The 25377-nt window shown below is 39.5% G+C and overlaps 1 protein-coding gene across 12 annotated transcripts in view; it reads left to right on the top strand.

Moving 5' to 3' along the window:
* ANAPC1 (anaphase promoting complex subunit 1) overlaps positions 1 to 25377 on the top strand; it is a 95040-nt gene that overhangs the window by 41852 nt on the left and 27811 nt on the right. For all 12 annotated transcript variants that reach the window (XM_060412431.1, XM_060412429.1, XM_060412426.1 and 9 more), the window contains 13 exons: positions 1926 to 2104; positions 4074 to 4288; positions 6042 to 6160; positions 7171 to 7442; positions 10001 to 10235; positions 14581 to 14672; positions 16104 to 16238; positions 16415 to 16497; positions 17572 to 17650; positions 18436 to 18510; positions 24158 to 24234; positions 24776 to 24866; positions 24965 to 25018. In XM_060412431.1, coding sequence (XP_060268414.1) covers positions 1926 to 2104; positions 4074 to 4288; positions 6042 to 6160; positions 7171 to 7442; positions 10001 to 10235; positions 14581 to 14672; positions 16104 to 16238; positions 16415 to 16497; positions 17572 to 17650; positions 18436 to 18510; positions 24158 to 24234; positions 24776 to 24866; positions 24965 to 25018 — 1706 coding nt within the window. The remainder of the gene's footprint in view (positions 1 to 1925; positions 2105 to 4073; positions 4289 to 6041; positions 6161 to 7170; positions 7443 to 10000; positions 10236 to 14580; positions 14673 to 16103; positions 16239 to 16414; positions 16498 to 17571; positions 17651 to 18435; positions 18511 to 24157; positions 24235 to 24775; positions 24867 to 24964; positions 25019 to 25377) is intronic.

The raw sequence follows: 25377 nt of genomic DNA, 5'->3' as shown, positions 1-25377 counted from the left end.
GTCCTCAGAGCACGCTAGAGCTGGGAGGCATGAGAAGGCAGGGCCTCTAGCTCCACAGAAGGATCCCACAGGGTTGTATGATGGCCCCTCCCGAGCCACCCTTTCTTTGCTTGATGGTCTCACAGCTTCCCTCTACTGATATCTTGGGTACCAGCCTTTTCTCCTTTGGTGGATGGAAAATCTTTGTCTTTCCTCTGAGACCAGTAGAGGCTGTGGCTTTGTAGAGTGGCCCCAGAATGGAGAATGCTAATCACTACACATTCAGATTTGAAGCTGTTAAATACTCAGATACCAGAAGCGATTATTTCTGGCAAAATTTTGAATGATCCAGGCCAGGGATTTTATGCACCAAGAGGCAGATTCACCTGGGACAAGGGAGAGGAAGGCGAAGAGTTTATCCTCTGTTCCTAAAGATAGTGCCTCTGGGTTTTAAGCTGAGGAAACAACCAAAACTTTATGTGAAAATGAACTAAAATGTTTTAAAAATATTGACAGTATGAAAACATAAAAGAATGAGGATGTTATAAAATAGAATGTTGAAAGTAGTGCTTTAATGAATATTACCAGAAGTTTCTGAATTCTTATTTAGAGAATATTCTAAATGACTTGAGTTTTTCACTCTTCTTTTTTGTTATGCTTCCTTGAAAATTCCAGTAATTGTCATGTAGTATTACCAATAAGATACTTATGCTGAAAAATATTGGATGAGTTCTATTTATTTCTATATTACATAGTATTTAGTATAAGTGTCATTCTCAAATAAAGTAACATTTTTACCTCTGTAATTAACCAATTTTCTGTGTTAATAAATACTGTAAAATATTATAAAATTTGGAAAATCATTTCAGAAAAAATTAACCTGAGGCTGTGAAAAATTTTTTAATGAAATATGGTATATATACAAGAAAGTGTATGAAATGTGTTTAGAGAACAATAGTAAAGTGAGCGTTGATGTCCTGGTCGCCCACTGTTAGAAATAAAGCATTGTCGGTGTCGTAGGAAGCCCTGTGGATCTAGTCCTTGATATCCTTCTCCCACACACCTTGCTGCTCCAGGTAACCATTGACGCAGCACCCATCCTCAATTTTGTTACCGCCTGTCATTTTTTTATCACCTTCATATATTACTTAGTATTACATGTTTTTTAACTTTATGTAACTCAGTGTAGATATAAGTATGTTTTTTACTACCTTATTTTCCTCAATATTTTTTATAGATTTATCCATGTTGACTCACATAGCAGAAGGTCATTCATTCATTTTCACTGCTATATAATCTATTGCTTGGATATATCACAACTTATTTATCCATTCTGTTGATGATGGAAACTGGACTCTTTCCTCCCTTACCATTTTTTGCCATAATGAACGATGCTGATGAACATTTTAATGCTTATGTCCTTGTTCCCTGTGTGCGTGTCTCTGTATGGCTACTGACGGAGTGTAGGGGTGAACCTGACTCTACACGTTGTGTTTTCCGAGGTGGTTGGCTCTGTATACGCCACCATCCTCTGTGGAAGAGAATTGCTGTTGCTCTGTGTAGTTGTGAACGCTTGGCATTGGCTGGCTCTAATATCTGTCTGTCAGATGAGCATGAATGTTCATTTCCTAGTGGTTTTAATTTGCATCTCCCTGGCCACTCATTGGACAGATCATCTTTTCGTATGTTCATTGACCATTTGTGTTTCCTCTTAGGGAAGTGTCTTTTTGTCCTTTGATTTTCCTATTGGATTGTGTTTTTTTCTTAAAGTTTTAGGAATTATTTTCCCCCCCTAAAGAAAACTGATGTCAAGATGCTGGTCTGGTAGCAGAATGAATACCATCAGTTTGTTGCTATTTGTTAGGGTAGAGTTTACTAACTTCATTTGGAGAATTGGGACAGTGGCTAAGTGACTGAAGAATTTTCTCTTTTCCTTCCGTCTCAAGGTTTCACTTTAAGAGACTTGGAAACACTTCCCTTTGGAATAGCTCTTCCCATCCGAGATGCGATTTATCACTGTCGGGAGCAGCCTGCTTCAGACTGGCCGGAAGCTGTCTGCCTCTTGATTGGACGTCAGGATCTTTCCAAGCAGGCCTGCGAAGGAAACTTGCCCAAAGGAAAATCTGTGAGTATCACCATGGAAAGTCCATGTTCAGTTTTAGCCTCAGTAGAATTAGAGGAGAGCTGTCCTCCGTTTTCCTTTAAGAATTTTTGCAGGTGTATGTATCAGATTATCTTTTATTATGTGCTAGATAGATATGTTTTAAAATAGGATAAATTATATTCATTGTAGATTGAACATAGAGATAGATTTTGGGAATGCTCTGTCTTACCTGCACCTCTCTTTGCCTTGAGTCAGGACAGGTGTTGAGTCAGTGGACAACTACCATGACTGATTCCCTGCTTGTACCACATTAGTAGCTAACTGCTGCTGCTGTTTAGTTGCTAAGTTGCTGTTGAGTTGGCGACCTCATGGGCTGTAGTCCACAAGGCTCCCCTGTCCATGGGATTCTCCAGGCCAGAACGCTGGAGTGGGTTGCCGCCTCCTACTCCAGGGGTTTGTCCCGACCCAGTGACTGAATCGGCATCTCCTGCGTTGGCTGGCAGACCCTTCACCACTGAGCTGCCAGGGAGGCCACATCTACCTTCCAGTCTGCACTTAAGTAAGAAGTTTTAGGTGAATTGGTGTTTGTCTTATTTTAAATAGAAGACCAAAAATTTTCTTGTTAGTAATATGATTATCTTTCCCTCAACCAAGTTTAAGTTGTTAGCATTTAGACCTCTTTTGTTACTATGAATGAGACCATCATTAGCCTTAAAGCTAAATGATACTGATAACCATTCATCTGTATTTATATGTCCTTTTAAGTGCTTCCCTGGTGGCTCAGATGGTAAAGCGTCTGTATACAATGCAGGAGACCTGGGTTCGATCCCTGGGTCGGGAAGTTCCCTGGAGAAGGAAAAGGCAACCTACTCCAGTACTCTTGCCTAGAAAATCCCATGGACGGAGGAGCCTGGTGTCCATGGGGTCGCAAAGAGTCGGACATGACTGAGCGAATTCACTTTCACTTTAAGTAATTCTGGCTAAATTCAGTTTGTTCAGTTACTTGAGGTTACATTTTATAACTCGTCTCAAATTAAATTTATCAGCTATTTGGGTCTAAAATTTTATTGCTGACTCACCAATTGGAATATAGTTTCTTTTAAAATTAGATATTCCATAGAAATTATAATAAATTTTTAGCAACTAAAGTCAGACTGATTTTTAATCATATCTTCTGGTATTCTTTTTCCTGGTTAATGTTGCTTCCACATTAAATGTTGCAAGATTTTAGCCTTTCGTCTAGGAATTAATCTTTGGTGAAAGGAGCAGAAAACTGTGAGAAAACAAGATTTCTGCTGTTTCTTCTGTTTTGAAGTCTGACTGAATCATTTGGCCTGGGAAGTTAAAGCACATGCTAAGATTATGAGGACAGAATGATAAGCAGGCAATTAACTCTCCTCACTTGTTTTGCTGCATTTAATTCCTTTCCTTTTAAGAAACATACTTGGAACATACTTAGGACAAACAAAGAAAAGTGAAAACCAACCTTGATCCATTCTGTTTAAAGCACGGAAGTGAGAAAGTATTAGTCTGACCTCCTCCGGCCCTTGGTTGATACCTTTCCAGGTTGTTTTCTTCTGCTTCTGCTAATTAAAGACAGTATTTACATTGGTGTTGGTTCGTTAGTAACATTGTGTGGAGTTAATCTTCTGTTGCCAGTAATGTTTCCTCTTCAGAATATTTAGAATATAGTTTGATTTTTATAATTTATTTAGAATATTCCTTTATGTGAGATCAGCCTCCTGACTAGTATTCTAAGTTGAAAGCTTTCCCCTTGGCTGAGTAAAGAGTCTTTCCAAGTAGGCAGTACGATTAGAGAAAGATCTCTGGGTAGGAGCCCGTATGCCTGGGAGCCTGAGCCAGCCCTCTTCGGCATATGCGTTTGTTTGCGTTGATGTAGACTTGGCACCTCGTCCTATGCGTTCTCGTGTTCGGCAAATGTGCGTTGGCGGGTTTTTAAGCTAGTATTACAACCAAGTCTGTTACTCAGGTGCTCTCATCAGATGTTCCTTCAGGAACAGAAACAGAGGAGGAGGATGATGGCATGAATGACATGAATCAGGAGGTGATGTCATTAATATGGAGCGAAGACTTGCGCGTGCAGGACGTGCGAAGGCTTCTTCAGAGTGCACATCCTGTCCGCGTCAATGTGGTGCAGTACCCAGAACTCAGTGACCACGAGTTCATCGAGGAAAAAGAGAACAGGTAAAGGCAGACATCAGCCGCCGGAATTTAAGTAAACAGTCACTGAGCGCTGCCTCAGTGTGCTCAGCTGGAGGAACAGGCGTGACTGTGGCATCCATCCGCACCTCACAGGGCTGCTCAGGAGCCCAGTGGGCTGCTTCTGCCTAGGGCTTAGAGCGCTGCTGGGTGCATCGCAGAGCACAGCGCCGCCAGGCGTTTTTGGTATCCGAGGTCATTGATTTTGTGATGCTGTCTCTTTTTTAACCTTTTCACATTTCTGAAATCAGATTATCTGTCAGTCTGTGGATGTCTGTAGGTGTTACAGTTTAGTTGGCAGTGGTTTTTCTTTCTTAGCACGTCATGAAATAGTGATGCATCTTAAAATTAGCTGCATCTTAAATGGAAGGGTACACAGGTTTTGTTTTCATTATTATAATTTTGTGGATTATGTATTCTGTTTCTCCTAAAAATGTTATGGGATATAGCATTCTGGCCTAATTCTAAATTTCCCTGATTGCAAATTACTGTGGGGCAGTGTTCTTAAAGAGTCATCTTAGGACAGTGAGGTGTTCCTCCCCAGTGAATGAGAAAAGCAGGTATATGTATGTACAGTAAGGGAGAGAGCATGCTTATGAATAGCTTTGTCTGCAGAGAGAGTTTTAGCTTCTTGTTAGCCTCAGAAAGGATACTTCTGTGTCTTCAGATAGAGCTTGTAGTATTTCCTGGTTACAAATGCTCCTACTTCCACAACTTCTGTTTGATGCCACTTATTTTAAGATAGAAGCAAGTTAAAAAGTGGTGGATTAGTTTCAGAGTATAGCCTGGAAAAGGAAATGGCAACCCACTCCAGTATTCTTGCCTGGAAAATCCCATGGACAAAAGACTGAGATACGATTTACTGACTAAACAAAAACATAGCCTATAGAAGCCATTTAACCTTGAACATAGTTGGCGTATAGTGCTACTAGTTCCATGAATCCTAGCCATCGAGCAGATGAAATGACTTCGCTGTTCTGGGGACAGCATGAAATCCACTCACCTCCACAACAAGGACTTCTTTCTTTTTCTCCTGTGTGCAGGCCGTGGAGGGGGCACTAGGGCTGTGTTCACAAAGAGGATGAGAGGAGGGTCCCAGCTACACTGGCAGCAGCACAGTGAGGGACCCAGCAAATCCTGTGTTTTCCTCTGAGAAGGTTCGGTTCGGTTGCTCAGTCGTGGGTTAGCATTACTGAAAGAAGAATTTTAGGTTTTCCTTTTTGAATACTTAGGGAGAGTTGGCCTGGTGTGTAGAAGAGCTGGTTTTAATTCAGAGTGAATACGAAACAGAAGGAGGAATGTGTCTCCCTCTTAGAGTTTCTGATGGGAGTGCATGCAGTTAGTTGCTCAGGCATACCCAACTGTTTGCAGCCTTTTGGACTGTAGCCCGCCAGGCTCCTCTGTCCATGGGATTCTCCAAGCAGGAATACTGGAGTGGGTTGCCATTTCCTCCTCCAGGGGGTCTTCCCGACCCAAGGACTGACCCTGCCGCTCCGTCATTGGCAGGAGGATTCTTTCCCTGCTAAGCCATAGCGGAAGCCCTCTAATGGGAGTCAGAGTATGAAAAAGAATAACCGTGTTTAGATGGCTGACCCACGTCTTTGTAGGGATTTGTTTTGATGTGGCTTCTTCTTTCACAGCACTGCTGCTTTTAAAATACTCACTACAGATTGAATTCCAGTTTTTTCTTTTGTCTGTTTAAATTTTTTTCACGTGACGGCTTTAATCTTAATTACAGATTGCTCCAGTTGTGCCAGCGAACAATGGCTCTCCCAGTAGGACGGGGAATGTTCACCTTGTTTTCATACCACCCTGTGCCAACAGAACCGTTGCCTATTCCTAAGCTGAATCTAACTGGTATGTTAGACTCTGGGTCAGTGAGAAAGGAGAATGATTCATTATGTGTTTGGTGGAGCTCTTCTTGCATTATCAGCATTGTGTCTTACGCATGCGATGAGCTGTCATTTCAGAAATTTCACTTGCTGTTCCATTATTAAGCTCTCTGCCCTTTTTGAGAAAGTTAAAGTGTCTGTCATGAACTTGTCACCAGTGTGGTACTCTCACAGACCAGCATTTGAGTTAGCTCTTAGGTACCGAAAGCAAATGGTGAATGCAAATTTATTTTATTTTATGCTGTGTCTTTGTATGTGTGTATATATGTATATAGACTTTTACAAATAAGACACTGTGCGTCTAATTAAAATTTACATAACTTTCAGAACATGTTTCAAACCTCTAGTGAACTGTATAACTGTGCAATGTTTAGAATATTTATTTTAACTATTCATCCATGACTTAAGCTATTATAGGACATTAAAAATATACGGAGAATTCAGTATTTGCAAGTACACAGTGTAGATTAGAATCAAAACATGCAAGAAAAGGAATTCATAGAGACCCTAGCATTATTAACCGTTTGTGTGCTCTTCAATAAGTTGACCATAGATTTAAATTTAGTGATTACTCTTTTCTGATTCACAGGGTAACTCAAGTGTATAAAATGAGGTTTTTTTTATATCGATATCTTTGAATGCAATTTGGAGCTTTTACTAAAAGCATATAATTAGATTCCTATATAGAGAGAGTGACATATATACATAAGAGGTAGAAATAGAGCAAATTTATAAAGGTCTTTTTGAAAATACCGTGTTTTCTTAACGTCTAAAGAGAAAGAGAAAAATAGGATGGTACATTTGAAATTAATACTATTGTTATCAATCACACATTGGAATTATTATTCATGTAGCCCCAGATATTATGGGGCTAAGGGTTTTGAATGCAGCAAAGTGATCTCTGTTCTCAGAAGTCAGTGTAACAGTTCTGATTTTCTGAATTTTCACTCTCCATTTTACATTTCGTCTGACTAGGGCGGGCCCCCCCTCGGAACACAACAGTGGACCTGAACAGTGGGAATATTGACGTGCCCCCCAACATGACCAGCTGGGCCAGCTTCCACAATGGTGTGGCCGCTGGCCTGAAGATAGCCCCTGCCTCCCAGATCGACTCAGCCTGGATCGTCTACAATAAGCCCAAGCATGCCGAGCTAGCCAATGAGTATGCTGGCTTTCTCATGGCCCTGGGCCTTAACGGGCACCTCACCAAGCTGGCTACCCTCAATATCCACGACTACCTAACCAAAGTGAGAACTCGTGCTGCTGGCTCCTGCCCTTGTTCCTCCCCGGCGCTGTTACAGTAGCTCTTCAGGGTCCTGTGCGCTCTTCTTCAGTCATGTCCCTCTAAGTGCGTTCTTCTCAGCAGGCAGAGAAATCCTTCTGAAGCATAAATTGGAACAGATCAAACTGTCCAGTGGCCTTCCATTGCTCTTAGTGTGCCTTTTGGACCCTGTGTGATCCTACTCACTTCTCCAGCCTACTTTGTCCATTTCCTTCCTCTGCTCTTCACACTCCAGCTGTAGAGCTTGACTGTTCTAGCTCCTCTGCAAACCAGACTCTTTCTCACGGCCCAAAACGAGTGTTTTTTATTATATTCACGTTGGTGTGCATCCATCACTACTGTTAATTTTAGAACATCTTCGTCACCCCGTGAAGAAACCCCCTACCTAGTAGCAGTCAGCTGTTCCCCTCTCCCTCTAGCCTGACAAACTGCTCACCTACTTTTTGTCTCTGTGGATTTGCCAATATGGACCTTTCATAGAAATGAAACCAGACAGTAGCTGGTCTTCTACGGCAGGGTTCTTTTGCTCACTGTAATACTTTCAAGTGTGTCCGTGTTATATTAATACCATGCATTAGCTCATCATTCCTTTTGATTGCTGAGTAGATAGTCACTGTATGGATAGACTTTATTTTATTTTTCCATTCATCGGTTGATGGATGTTTGAGTTTATTCTACTTTTTGACTGTTACGTGTAATACTACTATGAACATTTTGTGTGGATGAATGTTTTCGTTTTTCTTCGGTATATTTCTAGGAGTAGAATTGCTAGTCATTTGGTAACTCTTTTTAAAATTTTGAAGAACTACCAAACTTTTCCAGGGTGGCTGCATCGTTTTATAATCCCACAAGCAATACGTAAGGGTTCCAGTTTCTCTCCATTCTTGCCAACACTTGCTGTTATCTGTCATTTTAATTTTAGTCACCCCAGTAGGTGTGAAGTAATATTTCATTGTGGGTTTGGTTTGCATTTATTTCCCTGATGGCTAACGATACTGAACATCTTTATATGTGCTCATTGGTCATTTATATGTTGTCTGTTGAGAAATGTCTATTCAGATCCTTTGCTTCGTTTTAATTGGTTGAGTTATAAGAGTTCCTTATGTGTTCTGGATACCAGACCATTAACAGGTACACGATTTGCAAAATTTTCTTCCATTGTGCTGTCTCTTGGGTTGTCTTTTCAGTTTCTGATAGTGTCTTTGAAGCATGAAAGTTTTTAACTTGATGAAATCTGGTTCATCTAGGCTTCCCAGGTGGCCCAGTTGGTTAAGAATCTGCCTGTCAGTGTAGGAGATGCAAGAGATGTGGGTTTGATCCTTGGATTGGGAAGATCCTCTGGAGGAGGAAATGGCAACCCACTCTAGCATTCCTGCCTGGAGAATCCCATGGCCAGAGGAGCCTGGCAGGCTACAGTCCGTAGGGTCGCAGAGTCGGATATGTCTTAGCGACTAAACAGTGGCAACAACAACTTATCTGTTTCTTCTTTGATTGCTGTGTGCATTTGGTATCTTATCTAATCAGTTATTTTTTAGCTTAATCCAAGGTCACTTGGGTGTATACGTGTTATGCAGGTTCACACTTGTGCTTTTTAAGAGTTTTTTACTTTCAGTTACATCTTGAAGTTAATTTTTATGTTTAATGTAAGGAAAGGGGTCCAATTTCATTCTTTTGCAAGTGGCTCTACAGTTGTCTCAGCACCTGTTTATGAAAAAACTCCTCCCATTGAATTGTCTTGACGCGCTTGTCGTCATCCAAGCATCACTATTTTTTAGTCATCTTGGCATTATCGGCATATATTCCCTCACCTGGCGTCATTTTCTCTTACTTTCTAAATCTCAGTGACACCCCTCCCCCAACTTCTGCCACTTTCTTGGCTAATTTGTACTCATTCTATTGTAAGTTTACTTTTTAGAGATTTCTAGTGATACCCTGGTTCCTCTTAATCTAAATTAGGCTCTGTTAGAAATAGACTCACAGACATAGACAACAGACTTGTGGTTGCCAAGGGGGAAAAGGGGAAGGAGAGAGATGGACGGGGAGTTTGGGGCTGGTAGATGCAAACTGTTACATTTAGAAGATAAGCAGCAAGGTCTGCTTATAGCACAGGGAACTGTATCCAGTCTTCTGACAGAGCCATAAGGGAAAAGAATATAAAAAAAGAATGTATGTATGTGTGTAACTGAGTCACTTTGCTGTACATCAGGGATTAGGCGCAACACTGAGTCAGCTGTACTTCAGTTAAAATAAATTAGGCTCTTAAAATATTCATGTAATTTTTATCTTTTTCATTAAATGAGTTTTTAATAATATATATTTTTTAGCTTAACACATTTTCTCCCCCAAGGGCACTAACTCATGAGAACAAGGACCATTTCTATTTACTTCGCTTATGTATTGTTGGATCCTCTCACTGTGCCTGTCACATAAAAGTCCTTAATAAAATTACTGGCAGGAAGTATTTTATGACAGTTGCATGTTTGCTGTGGTAGTGACTTGAGCCTCATTCTCTTTTCTGTCCAGGGTCATGAGATGACAAGCATTGGACTGCTGCTTGGTGTCGCTGCTGCTAAGTTAGGCACCATGGATATGTCAGTGACCCGGCTTCTTAGCATCCACATTCCTGCTCTCCTGCCCCCAACGTCCACAGAGCTTGATGTTCCTCACAATGTCCAGGTGGCTGCAGTGGTTGGCATTGGCCTTGTTTATCAAGGGACAGCTCACAGGCATACCGCGGAGGTCCTGTTGGCTGAAATAGGTAGGACTTCAATGTACTGTGGTCTCGTACATGTTTATTTCCCATTCCACAGGAGCCAAAGTAAAATGATAGTAAGATTGTAAGAATGAAGGGAAAAACAGTAGCTTATGTAAGCATAGAATGAGCTGCGCTAATAAGAAAAACTTACAGATAATGTTTTCCATGGCTTATGTTACTCTGCAGGTTGTTAGTCTGCATGCTTACTGTTTGCCAGCCCATTATTGAGCTCCCGTGGCCCCATTTAATGAGGTGGCCTGTGGTCTCTTTTTTTTGGAAGGGAATGTGCCATGCAGGTTGAGGAATCTCAGTTCCCTGACTAGGGATTGAACCCAGGACCCCAGTAGTGGAGGCACAAAGTCCTAACCTCTGGACCACCCTGGAATTCCCGCCTATGGTCTTAAAATCACATGTGAGCATGCTCTTTATCCTGCTCTGTCTTTGCCAGGCATTGTCCAGCAATGGTCTGCACTGAAAATTCAACTTTGATTTGATTCCTGAAAGAACAGTGTTTATTCTCTTGGACAACAGCACTTCTAACAGAATGGGAGTGACTGACTCCTCCTTTTCTCCTTTGTGTACTAGTGGGTGTGTTAGTGATGAAATTTAGTTTCTGTGTTTTCAGCTGAGTCTGCATTTTTTGGGAAATGTGTCTTGGATGTTGTCATCTTTTTCTGACAAACGGAGACGCTCTTGGCATCATTAGTGCATTCAGAGTTTAGATATAGCACTTACATGCTTCATTCTGCCCTGTTCAGGGTCTTTCTACATGTGTTTCAGGGTAGCCACAGAATTGGCCCGGGCCTGTTGGCTTCAGGCTCTAGATCGGTGGGTCTGACGCTCAGACTCTGCTCCAAATGACTTTTCCTGGGACCAGCTGGAGGGTGTGCTGCTTTTGTGGTGATGACAGAAGGGCAAGTGGAGAACCAAATAATGGAGGCACGTTCTACACCTTTGCTTATATTATGCCAGCCAGGCTCCTAGGTCGAAGCCAGTCACGAGTGTTCATGTACAGTAGGAGATGCTGTCGGGAGAGTGGATGTTTATACAGGAGGACTGCAGGGCAGGAATGAATTGGGATCAACAATGTAGTGTGCTATCAGTTCAATTCAGTTGCTCAGTCCTGTCCGACTCATTGCGACCTCATGGACTGCAGCACACCAGGCCTCCCTGTTTATCACCAGCTCCCGGAGCTTCCTCAAACTCATGTCCATTGAGTCAGTGATGCCATCCAACTATCTCAACCTCTGTTGTCCCCTTCTCCTCCCGCCTTCAATCTTTCCCAGCCTCAGGGTCTTTTCCAATGAGTCAACTCTTCGCGTGAGGTGGCCAAAGTATTGGAGTTTCAGCTTCAACATCAGTCCTTCCAGTGAACACCCAGGACTGATCTCCTTTAGGATGGACTGGTTGGATCTCCTTGCAGTCCAAGGGACTCTCAAGAGTCTTCTCCAACACCACAGTTCAAAAGCATCAATTCTTCGGTGCTTAGCTTTCTTTATAGTCCAACTCTCACATCCATACATGACCACTGGAAAAACCATAGCTCTGAATACATGGACCTTTGTTGACAAAGTAATGTCTCTGCTTTTTAATGTGTCGTCTAGGTTGGTCATAACTTTCCTCCCAAGGAGTAGGTGTCTTTTAAATTCCTGGCTGCGGTCACCATCTGCAGGGATTTTGGAGCCCAGAAAAGTCTGTCATGGTTTCCACTGTTTCCCCCTCTGTTTGCCATAAAGTGATGGGACCAGAGATGCCATGATCTTGGTTTTCTGAATGTTGAATTTTAAGCCAACTTTTTCACTCTCCTCTTTCACTTTCATTAAGAGGTCTTTAGTTTGTTTTCTGCCATAAGGGTGGTACTCTTACCTGGAAAATCCCACAGATGGAGGAGCCTGGTGAGCTGCAGTCCATGAGGTCACGAAGAGTTGGACACGACTGAGCAACTTCACTTTCACTTTTCACTTTCACTTTTCACTTTCATGCATTGGAGAAGGAAATGGCAACCCACTCCAGTGTTCTTGCCTTGAGAATCCCAGGGCTGGCGGAGCCTGGTGGGCTGCCGTCTCTGGGGTTGCACAGAGTCGGACTCAACTGAAGTGACTTAGCAGCAGCAGCAGCATCTGCATATCTGAGGTTGTTGATATTTCTCCCTGCAATCTTTATTCCAGCTTGTGCTTCGTCCAGCCCAGCATTTCTCATGATGTACTCTGCATACAAGTTAAATAAGCAGGGTGACAATATACAGCCTTGATATACTCCTTTCCCTATTTGGAACCAGTCTCTTGTTCCATGTCTGGTTCTAACTGTTGCTTCCTGACCTGCCTACAGATTTCTCAGGAGGCAGGTCAGGTGGTCTGGTGTTCCCATCTCTTTCAGGATTTTCCAGTTTGTTGTGATTCACACAGCCAAAGGCTTTGGCATAGTCAGTAAAGCAGAAGTAGATGTTTTCCTGGAACTCTTGCTTTTTTGATGATCCAGTGGATGTTGGCAGTTTGATCTCTGGTTCCTCTACCTTTTCTCAATCCAGCTTGAACATCTGGAATTTCACGGTTCATGTACTGTTGAAGCCTGGTTTGGAGAATTTTGAGCATTACTTTGCTAGTGTGTGAGATGAGTGCAGTTGTGCATTAGTTTGAGCGCTCTTTGGCATTGCCTTTCTTTGGGATTGGAATGAAAACTGACCTTTTCCAGTCCTGTGGCCACTGCTGAGTTTTCCAAATTTGCTGGCACTTCAGTGCATCACTCAACTGGAATTCCATCACCTCAGTTAGCTTTGTTCATAGTGATGCTTCTAAGGCCCACTTGACTTCACACTCCAGGATGTCTGGCTCTAGGTGAGTGATCACACCATCGTGATAATCTGGGCCCTGAAGATCTTTTTTGTATAGTTCTTCTGTGTATTCTTGCCACCTCTTCTGAATATCTTCTGCTTCTGTTAGGTCCATACCATTTCTTTCCTTTATCGAGCCTGTCTTTGCATGAAATGTTCCCTTGGTATCTAATTTTCTTGAAGAGATCTCTAGTTCTTCCCATTTTATTGTTTTCCTCTATTTCTACTATAGTGGTGAAATAAATTATTCACAAAATAAATTTCCTGTTACCAAAATATATAATAGCTTAAGTGATTGGTCTGAGAAATAGTCAGAAGATCTCAGGACTGGCTTTAAAAAGTAATTCATTTATGGGGTAATATAACATTTTTTGGCTGTATCATGATGATATCTAATGCTAATATCACACATATCTCACAGCCTTGGCTCTTTCATATTGTGTATAGAAGATTGTATATTACCTGTAAAAGATTCATGTGGATTCATAGGCATATGCTCTTTTTGTATAATTAGTCAGCATATACATACCATTTTTGTACTGCCCTTTTCATATATTATTGTCAAAAATAGCTTTTAAAATTAATTTTATATTGTATAATAGCTCATTGCGTTGGTGTTCTGTAAATTGCCCAATCATTTTCGTATTGTCAGGAGTTTTAGATGGTTTTTAATTCTTTGCTTTTAAGCAGTGAACATTTTACTGATTGCATGTGTATAATTGTTTCGTTCTCTTAAAAATTTTATTTTCTAGGGATGAAATTCTAGGAATGTGAACTTTCTTTTGATGTAATATATTATATATATAATACATTTTGCTGCATTAAAGGGGGTGGAGTTAGAATTAAAGGGTACTTTTTAAAAGTATGGATTTTACATCTAGTCAGACTTTTGGCATCAATACAGAAAAATTCTATCATAGTAAAGCTTAGTATTATCTAGATTCAAAATAAGTGTCTGGATCTGGAAGTTGGTGTTGGACAGGGAAGTCTGGTGTGCTGCAGTCCATGGGGTTGCAGAGTTGGACTTGACTGAGCGACTGAACTGAACTGCATAGTTAAGAATTAAAATTCTTAAATACTTGAAGTGTCCTTCCTGTTCATTATCAGTATTTGAACATGTGTTCACCACATCTAATGAATGGATTTGAAAATAGTAAAACAAGAACAGAAGGAAAGAGGAAAGTAATTACAAATCGAAGCTTTTTGAGCATCCCTCTCCTTTAAAATTTCTTTCTCCTTTTTGGTAATTTTTTTTGGTTTTGTTATAAAGCCCAAGGTTTTGCAGTATTTTAAAGTCATTCCTTTCAAATTGGCAAATTAGAAGAACTGTGTTTGGGTTTTATTTTGTAGTAAACCAAAAGTCGTGGACAGCATTTGTGAGAATGTCAGATCTTTTTCTCAGTGGGATTATATTGAATTCATAGCTCTTAGGCAGCTTACTGGAAAGTTACCTCTAAAACTTTTACGACTTGGGCTCTTGAGAGACCAGCTTGACCCATGTTGCTTTATGTTTTGTAGGACGGCCCCCTGGCCCAGAAATGGAGTACTGCACTGACAGAGAATCTTACTCGTTGGCTGCTGGTTTAGCCCTGGGCATGGTTTGCTTGGGGGTAAGCAGAGTTCATGCCTTCCGATGCTTTAGTGACAACATCTGCTTGTTGAGAAAAATGACCTTGACACATTACTCTGAATACTGCTCTGCCTTAGCTGACACTGATTCTGAGCTCTTTTCTTCTTCATGGATATTTTTCAAAGTGTCAGATTTGGGAATGGAGAGAAATAGTGAAGAGTAGGGCTTTAAGATTTCTTGACCCCAGCTTAGATGTAAGTGTTTAGGAATGAACCCTAGGAATGAAATTTCTCAGAAAGATTTCAAGACATAAGATGAAGAAGTGACAGCCCTCTTAGTCAGAAACCAGTGAAAACGAGTCTGGTGGGAAGCCTCGAGAGTCTGTAGAAGTTATTAGAGATAAACCAGAGTTGTCTTTTGGCACACTGATATTCCAGAAGGTCGCCCTGCTAGCAGCTTTTTGTCACAGAATGCAGTATCACTCTGACCCATCTTTAACCCCATTCAGGAGACACAGTATAGAATTACCAGAAACATTTCATTAAATGACTGTGTCAGCTGGAGTGTGGGTTCTTTGATTAAAGATTGTGGGTTCCAATACAGGGTTATACTGAAACTAAATTATATAAGCTGTCAGTTAGGTTTTTGACTCTTCACATCTGACACATGAGGTAAGGAGGCAGATGATACAATGAAAAAAGCACCGCACTGAGAATTGGGACCTGAACTCTGGTTCTGACCAAGCAAGCCACGTCAGGTAACTACCGTATTGTCAGCAGTTGAGCCCCTCCCTAGACTGGAGCCAGGCTGCCTGTAACTACCATATTGTCAGCAGTTGAGCACCTCCCTAGACTGGAGCCAGGCTACCTGTAACTACCGTATTGTCAGCAGTTGAGCACCTCCCTAGACTGGAGCCAGGCTGCCTTGTCTTAGGGCCGTGGTGCTCTTTAGTAGCTGTGTGACCGTGGGTGTGATCTTTGTGCCTCCCCTTTCTCACCTGTAAAACAGCAGCTATTTGATAGGCTTGTCCTCATATTAAGTAAATTAACCCATGTTAAACACACAGAACCACGCCTAGAAGAGAGTTAAGTGTTCAGAAATTTATTTTTATTACTATGGTTATTATTGTTGGAATAGTTCATAGGCACCATAATGAAAGGATTGAGATGTTCATAGTTCACGTTTCATTTACCTACCTAACAGTTTCTTTAGCTGTTAGTAAAATTAAGTATATTTTGAAGCTTTTGTGTATTTTATGAAATGAAAGTATGAATTTGTCTGCATGTGTATTATATAATTTTTAATGGGAATCATTAGTAGACTGAGTGTTAGCTCACGAGAAATGTTTATTTTAATTGATTAAAAAACCCGAATACCCAGCTTTGGAGTTACTCGGTTCTTTGTCATGGGCCTGTGTTAGGGATCTTACTCTGTAAAATCTCGTTTTACACTCTGTTTCTTCGTTATCCAGCATGGCAGTAACCTGATAGGGATGTCGGACCTCAATGTGCCCGAGCAGCTCTATCAGTACATGGTTGGAGGCCACAGGCGCTTTCAAGCCGGGATGCACAGAGAGAAACATAAGTCACCAAGTTACCAGATCAAGGTAGGTCCAGATCAAGCAACAGATCAGAGTTCTGGAAACTAAGGAATTAATTTAAAAAATGGTAGTTTTCATATCAGCATTTGTAAATATGTTCAACTTTAAGCATGGCTAGCATTCAGAAGAATTTTAGAGTAATTCAAAGCTCTTTTACACGGATGAACTTTTTCTTTTGATAGGAAGGAGATACCATAAATGTGGATGTGACTTGTCCAGGTGCCACTCTCGCTTTGGCCATGATCTACTTAAAAACCAATAACAGGTACCGTCTGCCCACCCATCCCTTGCCATGACAGTGTCACTGCCCGTCTGACTGCAGTTGATTTTGAATTGCTCCATTGCCTAATCATGTCCGATCTTTTGCCACCCCATGGACCATACCCTGCCAGGCTTCTCTGTCCGTGGGAATTTTCTGGCAAGAATACTGGAGTGGGTAGCCATTTCTTCCAGGGGATCTTCCTGACCCAGGGATCGAACCCACATCTCTTGCATGTCCTGCATTGACAGGCAGGTTCTTTATCACTGAGCCACCTGGGAAGCCCCACTCTGACCTCAGTAATGACACTAAATTATCTTACTGTCTTTACCTCACAGTAAAACTGTGCTAGATCAGCTTGACTTTAGTGCTGTCAAATACTGCCAGTTATTTTAATATCTGACAATACGGTTGCCAGTTTCTATTCATTTTTATAGTTGACGTCACTGACAATCAAACAATGTCCAAATTCCTTTTCATTGATTTTGCATGTTGTGAGAACTGATGAAATCAGAAATACTTAGCGTTGTTGTATTCCTGGTTCCCATCCATAAAAATGGTTTCTTCTTAATTCAAGAGCTTTCTTAATGACCATACCTTCAGCCTTCCCAACCCCAGTAACTAGTGTTGGCGCTGGCAAGTAGATGTTTGGCATTTTATTCTTTCATATTTTGCATAGAAGAGTAAGTTGGGTTTTAAGTCTTTTGATTTAAAAACACTGTCTGAAATTCAAGAAATTTTTCAATATTGTAAATTCCTTTTTTAGACAAAGTGGATGTTTGCAAAATTTTAAAATTTTGCAAATTTTAAAAGCAGATTTATTCATCTATTGTTTAGATGAAAGTATACGTCATTGCCTTCTTGGCACCGAAGATGTTTCAGTGAATGAAGCAAATACTTAGCTTATAGTAAGGCATACATAGACGTACCAGATATTGCTTTGGAGGATGTGAAGTATTGTGAGAAAAAAATAGAGTGGTAGTTAGAGTGGAAAGAAAATTCCTGAAATCTGTCTTGTGATTCTTGACTGTCTTACTCTCTTCTTGAGCAATAATGCTTGCTGGTATCCACCACCAACAGATCCATTGCAGACTGGCTCCGAGCTCCAGATACCATGTATTTGCTGGACTTTGTGAAGCCAGAATTCCTCTTACTTAGGGTATGGTACTTCGCAGTTTTTCATTTCTCTTAATTTGAGGAATCTATATAAAATGTCTCTGTAAACGAGCCTTTACTGTTAATCCATCATGTATGTATATAACTGGTAGTATTCTTTTGAATAGTCCCAAATATAGCTGTAGGAATTGCTAAGTAAGGCAACCACATTGATATGTAATACTTGAAGTAACATTTTAACTTTTCACATTATTATTCAGACTTGCTAATCAGCAGCAACTCAGTGGGGCTTCATTACTACTTTATTTTACATTTGTTTCATTGCTTTTACGAGTGCAGTAGTACTATTAAAGGTATAATTAGTGACAGTAATTGTTTGACCTAACTACCTCAGATTTTTCCTCTTGATATTTAAGTGTATGTTTTTAGCATATGATAGGCTTTAAATTCTGTAGATTGATTCTTTTCCTTATGGCTTTTCATTTATGGGGCAAGTTTTAAAAACTTTTCTCCAACTCCTCCAGACTCCGATGATGAACAACTCAATGTTAGATTTTTTGGCAATACATCTATTGGGCTGGCCAAAAGCTTCACTTGGATTTTTCTGTAACAGCTTATGTAAAAAGGTGAATGAACTTTTTGGCCAACCCAATAAACTTTCAGTTTATTTTAGTGAGTGGCTTAGGTTGATATTATATACTTAGCTTTATTTTGAAAATTTCCATCAGTTGGGAACTGATTCTTCAATTGTTCTGTTACTGGTATTATCATTACAAAATCTGTGAACTTCCCCTGCTGTAATGAATTTTTTTGTATTTCATTTTTAAGACACTTGCTCGATGCCTGATTTTGTGGGATGATATTTTACCAAATTCCAAGTGGGTTGATAGCAACGTTCCTCAAGTACGTACGTATGATAAATATTATTTTATTTTTAATCATAAAAATTATGATTTCTTGTGGGATTTTCTAAAACCCTATAAAATACTATTTCTTTTGAAGACAATATTGATGATTATGGTACTTCTTCAAAACACAGGAACTTTCATTTTAAGATTGTATGTGAGCACAGACCACAACCTTCCTTAAAGAAACCTAAGTGTTTTTGACATTTTTATTCTAGTTAAGTATGCATTTATCAAAATTACTACTTTGTGACAATTTTTATCTTGTATATAATACGTTGTTTTAATTATTTTATGGCATATTTACCCAGTGAGCTAAGTAGTTAAAAAAATAAGCAGTCTCTTATAAAAACTCCAAATATTGTAAATATTGTAACTAAATATTGCCCTTTAATTAACTGTCCATGTCGTTGTTACTGTTTTATTTGGAAAATAAATCCTTAAGAGTGCTAGAATGCTTCTCCAATGTTTTAATAAGAAAATTCCAAAATAAAGGTTGAAAGAATGTTATACAAACACCCTTACAGCCACTTAGCTACTGCAATTAATATTTTACTGTATAAGCTTGCCTGATGTAGAACTTTTTATTAATGGAGTCACAGTATATACCCTTTTGTATAAGACTTCGTTCATTCAGCATGATTTTGAGATACTACTGAGTGTTCAGCCTTTGTTGTTAAGTAGTATCCTATTGTATGAATATACCACAGTTTCTTTTTCCATTCTTTTTTGAGAATTCTCTTCTCTTTTCCCATTCACACCTGGGTTGGTTCTAGGTTTCAGTTATTGTCAAGCTACCATAAATACAATTTGTGGACTTATACTTTAATTTCTCTTGAGTGTTTACTTAGGATTGGAACTACCTAGGCATAGAGTGGACGGTATGTTTAGTTTTCTAAGGACAGGTGAACTTTTCTCCAGAGACACTGCACCTTTTTACCCTTGGAACAGTGCTGTATGAGGGTGCGGACTGCTGCCCATCTTGCCAGTGGTGTTTGTCTTTTTAATTTTAGCTCTGCTTGTTAATACATAATGATAGCTTCCTGTAGTTTCATTTTGCCTATTGAGAAAGTTTTTATTTACTTATTGCTTCTTCATTTGTCTTTTTATGAAGTATCTGTATCTTTTTCCCATTTAAAAAATATTTTGGGGGTCTTACTGAGTTGCTGGAATTTTTAATATATTCTGGAAACCTCTCCTTTATCAGATAAATGTTTTGCAAATATCCCTCCTAACCTATGGCTTGCCCATTCATTTTCTTAGTAACATTTTTGATGAGCATAAAATTTTAAAATTTTGATAATGCCTAATTTATCAGTTTTTAATTTTATAGTTGTTGCTTTTTTGTGTCCTTGGGAAAAAAAATTTGACTAACCTGAAGATTTTTTTTTCTAAAGCTCTGTGTTTTGGCTTTTATGTATACTTATGTAGTTTATCTCAGTAATTTTGTTTATGATGTGAGATTAAGGTTTAAGGCTTCCATATTTTTAAAAATATAGGTATTTAGTTGCACCAACATCATTTGTATTCCTTCTTTTCCTTATTGTATTCCTGTGACTCCTCTGTCAAAAATCAGATGACTATTGTATTTTATACCATTTCTACAAATTGCATCGTTTCTATGAATTTATGTTCACTTACTCTTTTTCAGGCATTTCATTTTCCTATTTAAGTCCATTAAGTGAATTTACAATTTTCATTTTTGTACTTCGCTGTTGTAAAATTTGCATTTTTCCTTTTTAAGTAATTTCTACTTTTCCTTTTTTTAATATAACTTTTTTTTAAGCTTCATACTTTTTCTTATGAGATTTTCTGTCTTTTCATTATGAGCATATTGTCCTTCCAGTTAGAAGAGCTGCTTAAATTCCTTCTCTTCTCATGCCAAGAGGGTGGTCATTTCAGGATGATTTTCTGTGGTCTTTTCTCCTGGAAGTATGTCGAATTTCTTTTCCTTATGTTAAGTAATTTTGATTTGTGTCTGAGACACTGTGCATGTTTTTTTTTTAAACCCATGTATTTGGAAATTAAATGTCCACGTTTAAATGATGGCTGTATCTAAGAAGCCGTGACAAGGAAAATCAGAAAATATGTGTAACGGAGTAAAAGTGTGCATGCTGGTTTTTGAAGACTCCAGCTTCTCTTGTATTCCTCTAAGGAGTGTTGGTTGATACATATGTAGATACATATGCATACTTGTCTTTGTGTGTGTGTACACATAAATATACATACATACACACACAAATCATTTTGCTTTAAAGCAGCAGTTAATTTACTTGAAATCAAATGTCAAACCCTGTCTCTTGGGTGCCAGTTCTAATCTCAGTTGAGTTCTTTAATTCTGTGGGGTCTGGGTCTACCCTGGTCCCATATGATTCGTGGGTTAGGCAGACATTTAACTCCTTGCATAGTCAGAGGTCAAAAGTAGCAGTTCTTCTGGAAAGCATGCTTTAAGATACACATTGTAGGATGGAGCTATACTTTTCCTCCCACTCCTTCATTCAGCATGTGTGTGTTGATCCTTTGCAAATGCAAGACACCACCCTAAGTTCTGTGCTACATTTAAGATGCATCTGACATGTGGACTGATTTTGAGAAAACTTCAGTGTACTAAGTTTAGTTTTTTTTTTTAGTTTTCAAAGTGAGGTTAAACATGTACACAAATAACTATTTTCAGATGGAAAGTGAAAATTCATATCAGTTCTTTTTTTATGTAACTTCTGTTTTTAAAGTTTTGTGGAAATGTAGTCCTTGGACTTTTAATACAGGTATCTCTCTGACATTCCTTTTCCTTCAGACTTAATAATTTTAAATAATTTTAAATTTGGTCTTTATTATATTAGAGCTGGAGAAGGCAATGGCAACCCACTCCAGTGTTCTTACCTGGAAAATTCCATGGGCAGAGGAGCCTGGTAGACTGCCATCTTTAGGGTCGCTAAGAGTCGGACACGACTGAGCGACTTCACTTTCACTTTTCACTTTCATGCATTGGAGAAGGAAATGGCAACCCACTCCAGTGTTCTTGCCTGGAGAATCCCAGGGACGGGGGAGCCTGGTAGGCTGCCGTCTGTGGGGTCACACAGAGTGGGACACGACTGTAGCGACTTAGCAGCAGCAGCAGCAGCAGCATATTAGGTTACTCAGTAGGGTGTATAACAAGTTCACACTTCTGTTGGTTGATACACCTGTCTCTCTACGTTCTCCTCACTCCCACCTAGTCACCTCATTGATTCTGTAGCAGGGCTCCTTGTAGGGAGCACTTAGCATCAAAAAAGGGTTAAAAAGGTCCCTTTATAAACTGCTTGTTTGTTTGAACTTAAGGCATGTATCAAATACAGTAACTAACATCTTCATAAAAAAGCTTTACTCTGCAGCCTGTTTCTCTTTTTCTTTCCTTCTTTCTTTTCTTTTCTTCAGTGTTGTGCTGTTAATTGTTGAAGTATTGCCCCCAGTGTATGGGTGGGAATGATGTACTTTTGATTATTTGTTATGTCAGGACTCCTCAAGGCCAGTTACTGTATCTTTCCATCTTTCATTCCTAGCAACTCGCACACAGTAGCTAGAGCTCAGTACCTCACCGTTAGGTTGAAAGAGGACAGACTGGTCCAAAACCACCCTTGCTAGTAAGAGGTAGGGCGAGACTTACACTAGCTGTTAGGCCTTCCGAGTGTGAGACTTTTTTTTACTGTTTATCTTTATTTTGTTGTGCTGGGTCTCAGTTGCGGCATGCGGGATCGCTGGTCTCTGTGTGGTGGCGTGCAGGATCTCCATTTGTGGCATGCACACGCTTAGTTGCAGCATGTGGGATCCAGTTCCCCTACCAGTGATCGAACCTGGGCCCTCTGCACCGGGAGCGTGGAGTCTTAGCCACTGGATATCGGGGAAGTCCTGAGAGCTCAGGATTTTTGTCTTAGGCTTCCCTAGCGGTCCAGTGGCTAAGACTCCGCGCTCCCAGTGCAGGGGGCCCAGGTTTGATCCCGGGTCAGGGAACTAGATCCCACATGTTGCAACTGAAAGATCCTACACACCACAACTAAGACTTGGCACAGCCAAATAAAGAAAGATCAGGGGAAGAAACGGGCAGTTTGGTGGTCTTGTCTTGTTCATTCCTGTGTGCCTCAGCCTGCTTATAAGTAATTACATGTTTCCCTTTGATTGCGCCTCATATTTCTTACTATTTTTTTTTAAACTTACGAGGCTGTAGAAAAGATAAAAGGGCTAGCCTGAAGAGTGTGTTCCCTGCCCCCCACACACAGTTATTATAACTCAAGGTTTTAGTGATGCTTTAAGTGGTTTATGATCAAGTGTGATCTTGTGATAAGAATGGTACAGATCTATAATAATGATAATAATAGCAGCTAACACAAAGAATATGTGCTAGGTATTAATTTTAAGAGCTTTGAGTAAGTTAAGTCTTCTAATTCTCACAGAAACCTAGAAGGTAGGAGTATAATTTTTGCTTGTTTTACAGAGGTGGTTCAGGGCTAATGTGTGGCCCTGCTTCAATTAGAACCTAGGCCTTTAAGTGCCAGGCTATATGCTTTTTAAGATAAAAAGGAGCTTGAGCTTGTAACTGCCTGCTTTCAAAATAGAAGTATTTGATTCCTATATGATATTATTGCTAATTTATATAGTGAAAGTTATAATTAGGTTATCCATGTATATATTAACTGCTCACTTTGGAGTTATATCAGTTTTTCAGAATTCTCATTCAATTTCTAAGTAGATACATTCCAAATTAAAAATAAAGACGAGGAAGAAAGATGGAAGTAGTTATCAGCCTGTATTACATAGCCAACGTAATTGCTTACCTCATTGAGATTATGAAAGGGAGAAGGTATTTCAAGTTTTTTTTTTGATTGGCGGTGCTCAGTATATAAGAAGATTGTATCATAAGCGACTGAATACTTACTGGTTTATTATAGAAAGCGTCCTGAAAAGTCTTCTAAAAAGAGTCATAGGAATAAATCTTCATAGTTTTTCTTCTATGTGCTTGCATTCATAAGTTCTAAAAATGTATAGCTTTATCTTTTTTATTTGTATTTAAGTGAAGAGAAATCAGTTCATGGTTTTAAAGTTAGATATTCTCTGTATTTTTTAAAAAATAAATTCCTGTTCATACTGAAAGGAAAGGGATGGGTTTCTAAACAATAGTTAACAAGTTAACATGTTGACAGTTTGGGTGACTAGGATGGTAACTAACCTTGTCTGTGGTAGGAAGGCAGGCTCAGTACTGGGAATGGTTATGAGTCTGAATACTGGAGGCATTCATACGTCCCTGGTTAGGAGCTCTTTCCAGCTGCCTTTTTCTGCTTTCCCGCTGCTTCCCCTCACTTCTGCCCCAGGTCTCATCTGTGGCCATTGTCCTTGCATTTCATTTCACTGGTGTGAAATATTACTGCTCTGTTATTGCTTCAGAATATACTCAAGTAGTCCAGTTTGTATTTGTTCAGTCCTGTTGAGGTATTTGCCCCATCTTAGATCTGAAATTGGATTGCAGTCAGTGTGATTAAACTACAGGCCTTTGAATGAGATGGTTTGGTAAAGTTTACGTAAATATGACCATAAGCAGTATGTTGTTATTCAAATTACTAGATACTTGTAACTTGAATGTTAATATCCAAGTATTCTGCTTTCTGTCTTGACAGATTATAAGAGAAAATAGTATCTCTCTCAGTGAGATTGAATTGCCTTGCTCAGAGGATTTGAATTTGGAAACTTTGTCGTAAGTCCTAAAACATCTAATACACATTAGCTACTCCAGTATCTGTCAGGTAAATGAGTTGAAATATATTGTGCAAGAGAGATGCTGTCCTTGATTTGAGTAATTATTCTAAATCCCCCGTGTCCCTAACCGTGGTTTATCAGATGTTCACCGGTTTGTTTTTTATTTAATTCTCTATAGCATAGAATTTTTACCCTCATAAAACAGTATCAGAGATTTAACTTATATATATTCCTTTTTTATCCTTTTCATTAAAAAAAATTCTCAGGGATTGTTAGAAACTATCTTCTTTTGCTACATGTGAGACAGTGCAGGCATGAGGCAGACTTTATCAGCTAGAGCCGCATGGTGCTTCTGCTTAAGGAAATCAGACGGAAGCCTGCCCAGCTGATTGAGTACAGGCACACTTGAGCATTCCCAGAAGTAGAGGAACTAATTTAGAGAACAGGGGTATTTATTATTTGTGTCCCCAGATAATAGTAATAATGAATTTTAAAGCAAAACGAGGAGAATATTTCAATCTGTGGTGATCTGTTTTCAGGCAGGCACATGTCTACATCATTGCAGGCGCTTGTTTGTCTCTGGGTTTTCGATTTGCTGGCTCAGAAAACTTATCAGCATTTAACTGTTTGGTAAGAAATATCTTCCTCTACGCTGTTCTGTTTTCTTTTTTACAGAGCCTTAGTATGCATCTTTTAACCTTAAATTTTTTCTTTTGTTTTTTTTCCAGCATAAATTTGCAAAAGATTTTATGACTTATTTGTCTGCACCTAATGCTTCTGTAGTAAGTCTTTTTGTGATGGTTCTCCTTGGGAATAAAATTAAACTTGAAGAAAATTCACTGATAATTCAACTACTTATGTGTTGCCAAATATCTGTACAGCCTTTGAATCTAGAATGGGAGGTTTGAGGCTTTGGCTCATCTTTGTATTTTAGTTCTGGTTAGTTGGTTGAGAATGTGACTACCCTTAAAGGCATTTATTTCTTATGATGAGAGAATAATTAAGAAAAGCCATGACCTTCATGGATTGTCATAATCTTATGCCATTCTCAGTACTAAATGCTGATAACTGCTTGTTGGAAAAGTTACTTAGGAAAAATACAGTTGCTATTGAGGATTGCTGCTCTGATGATAGTAAGACC

Source organism: Ovis aries, chromosome 3, assembly GCF_016772045.2.
Source record: "Ovis aries strain OAR_USU_Benz2616 breed Rambouillet chromosome 3, ARS-UI_Ramb_v3.0, whole genome shotgun sequence".
Lineage (NCBI taxonomy): Eukaryota > Metazoa > Chordata > Mammalia > Artiodactyla > Bovidae > Ovis > Ovis aries.
The sequence above is the reverse complement of the archived record's forward strand: the minus strand, read 5'-3'. Positions and strand labels throughout refer to the sequence as shown.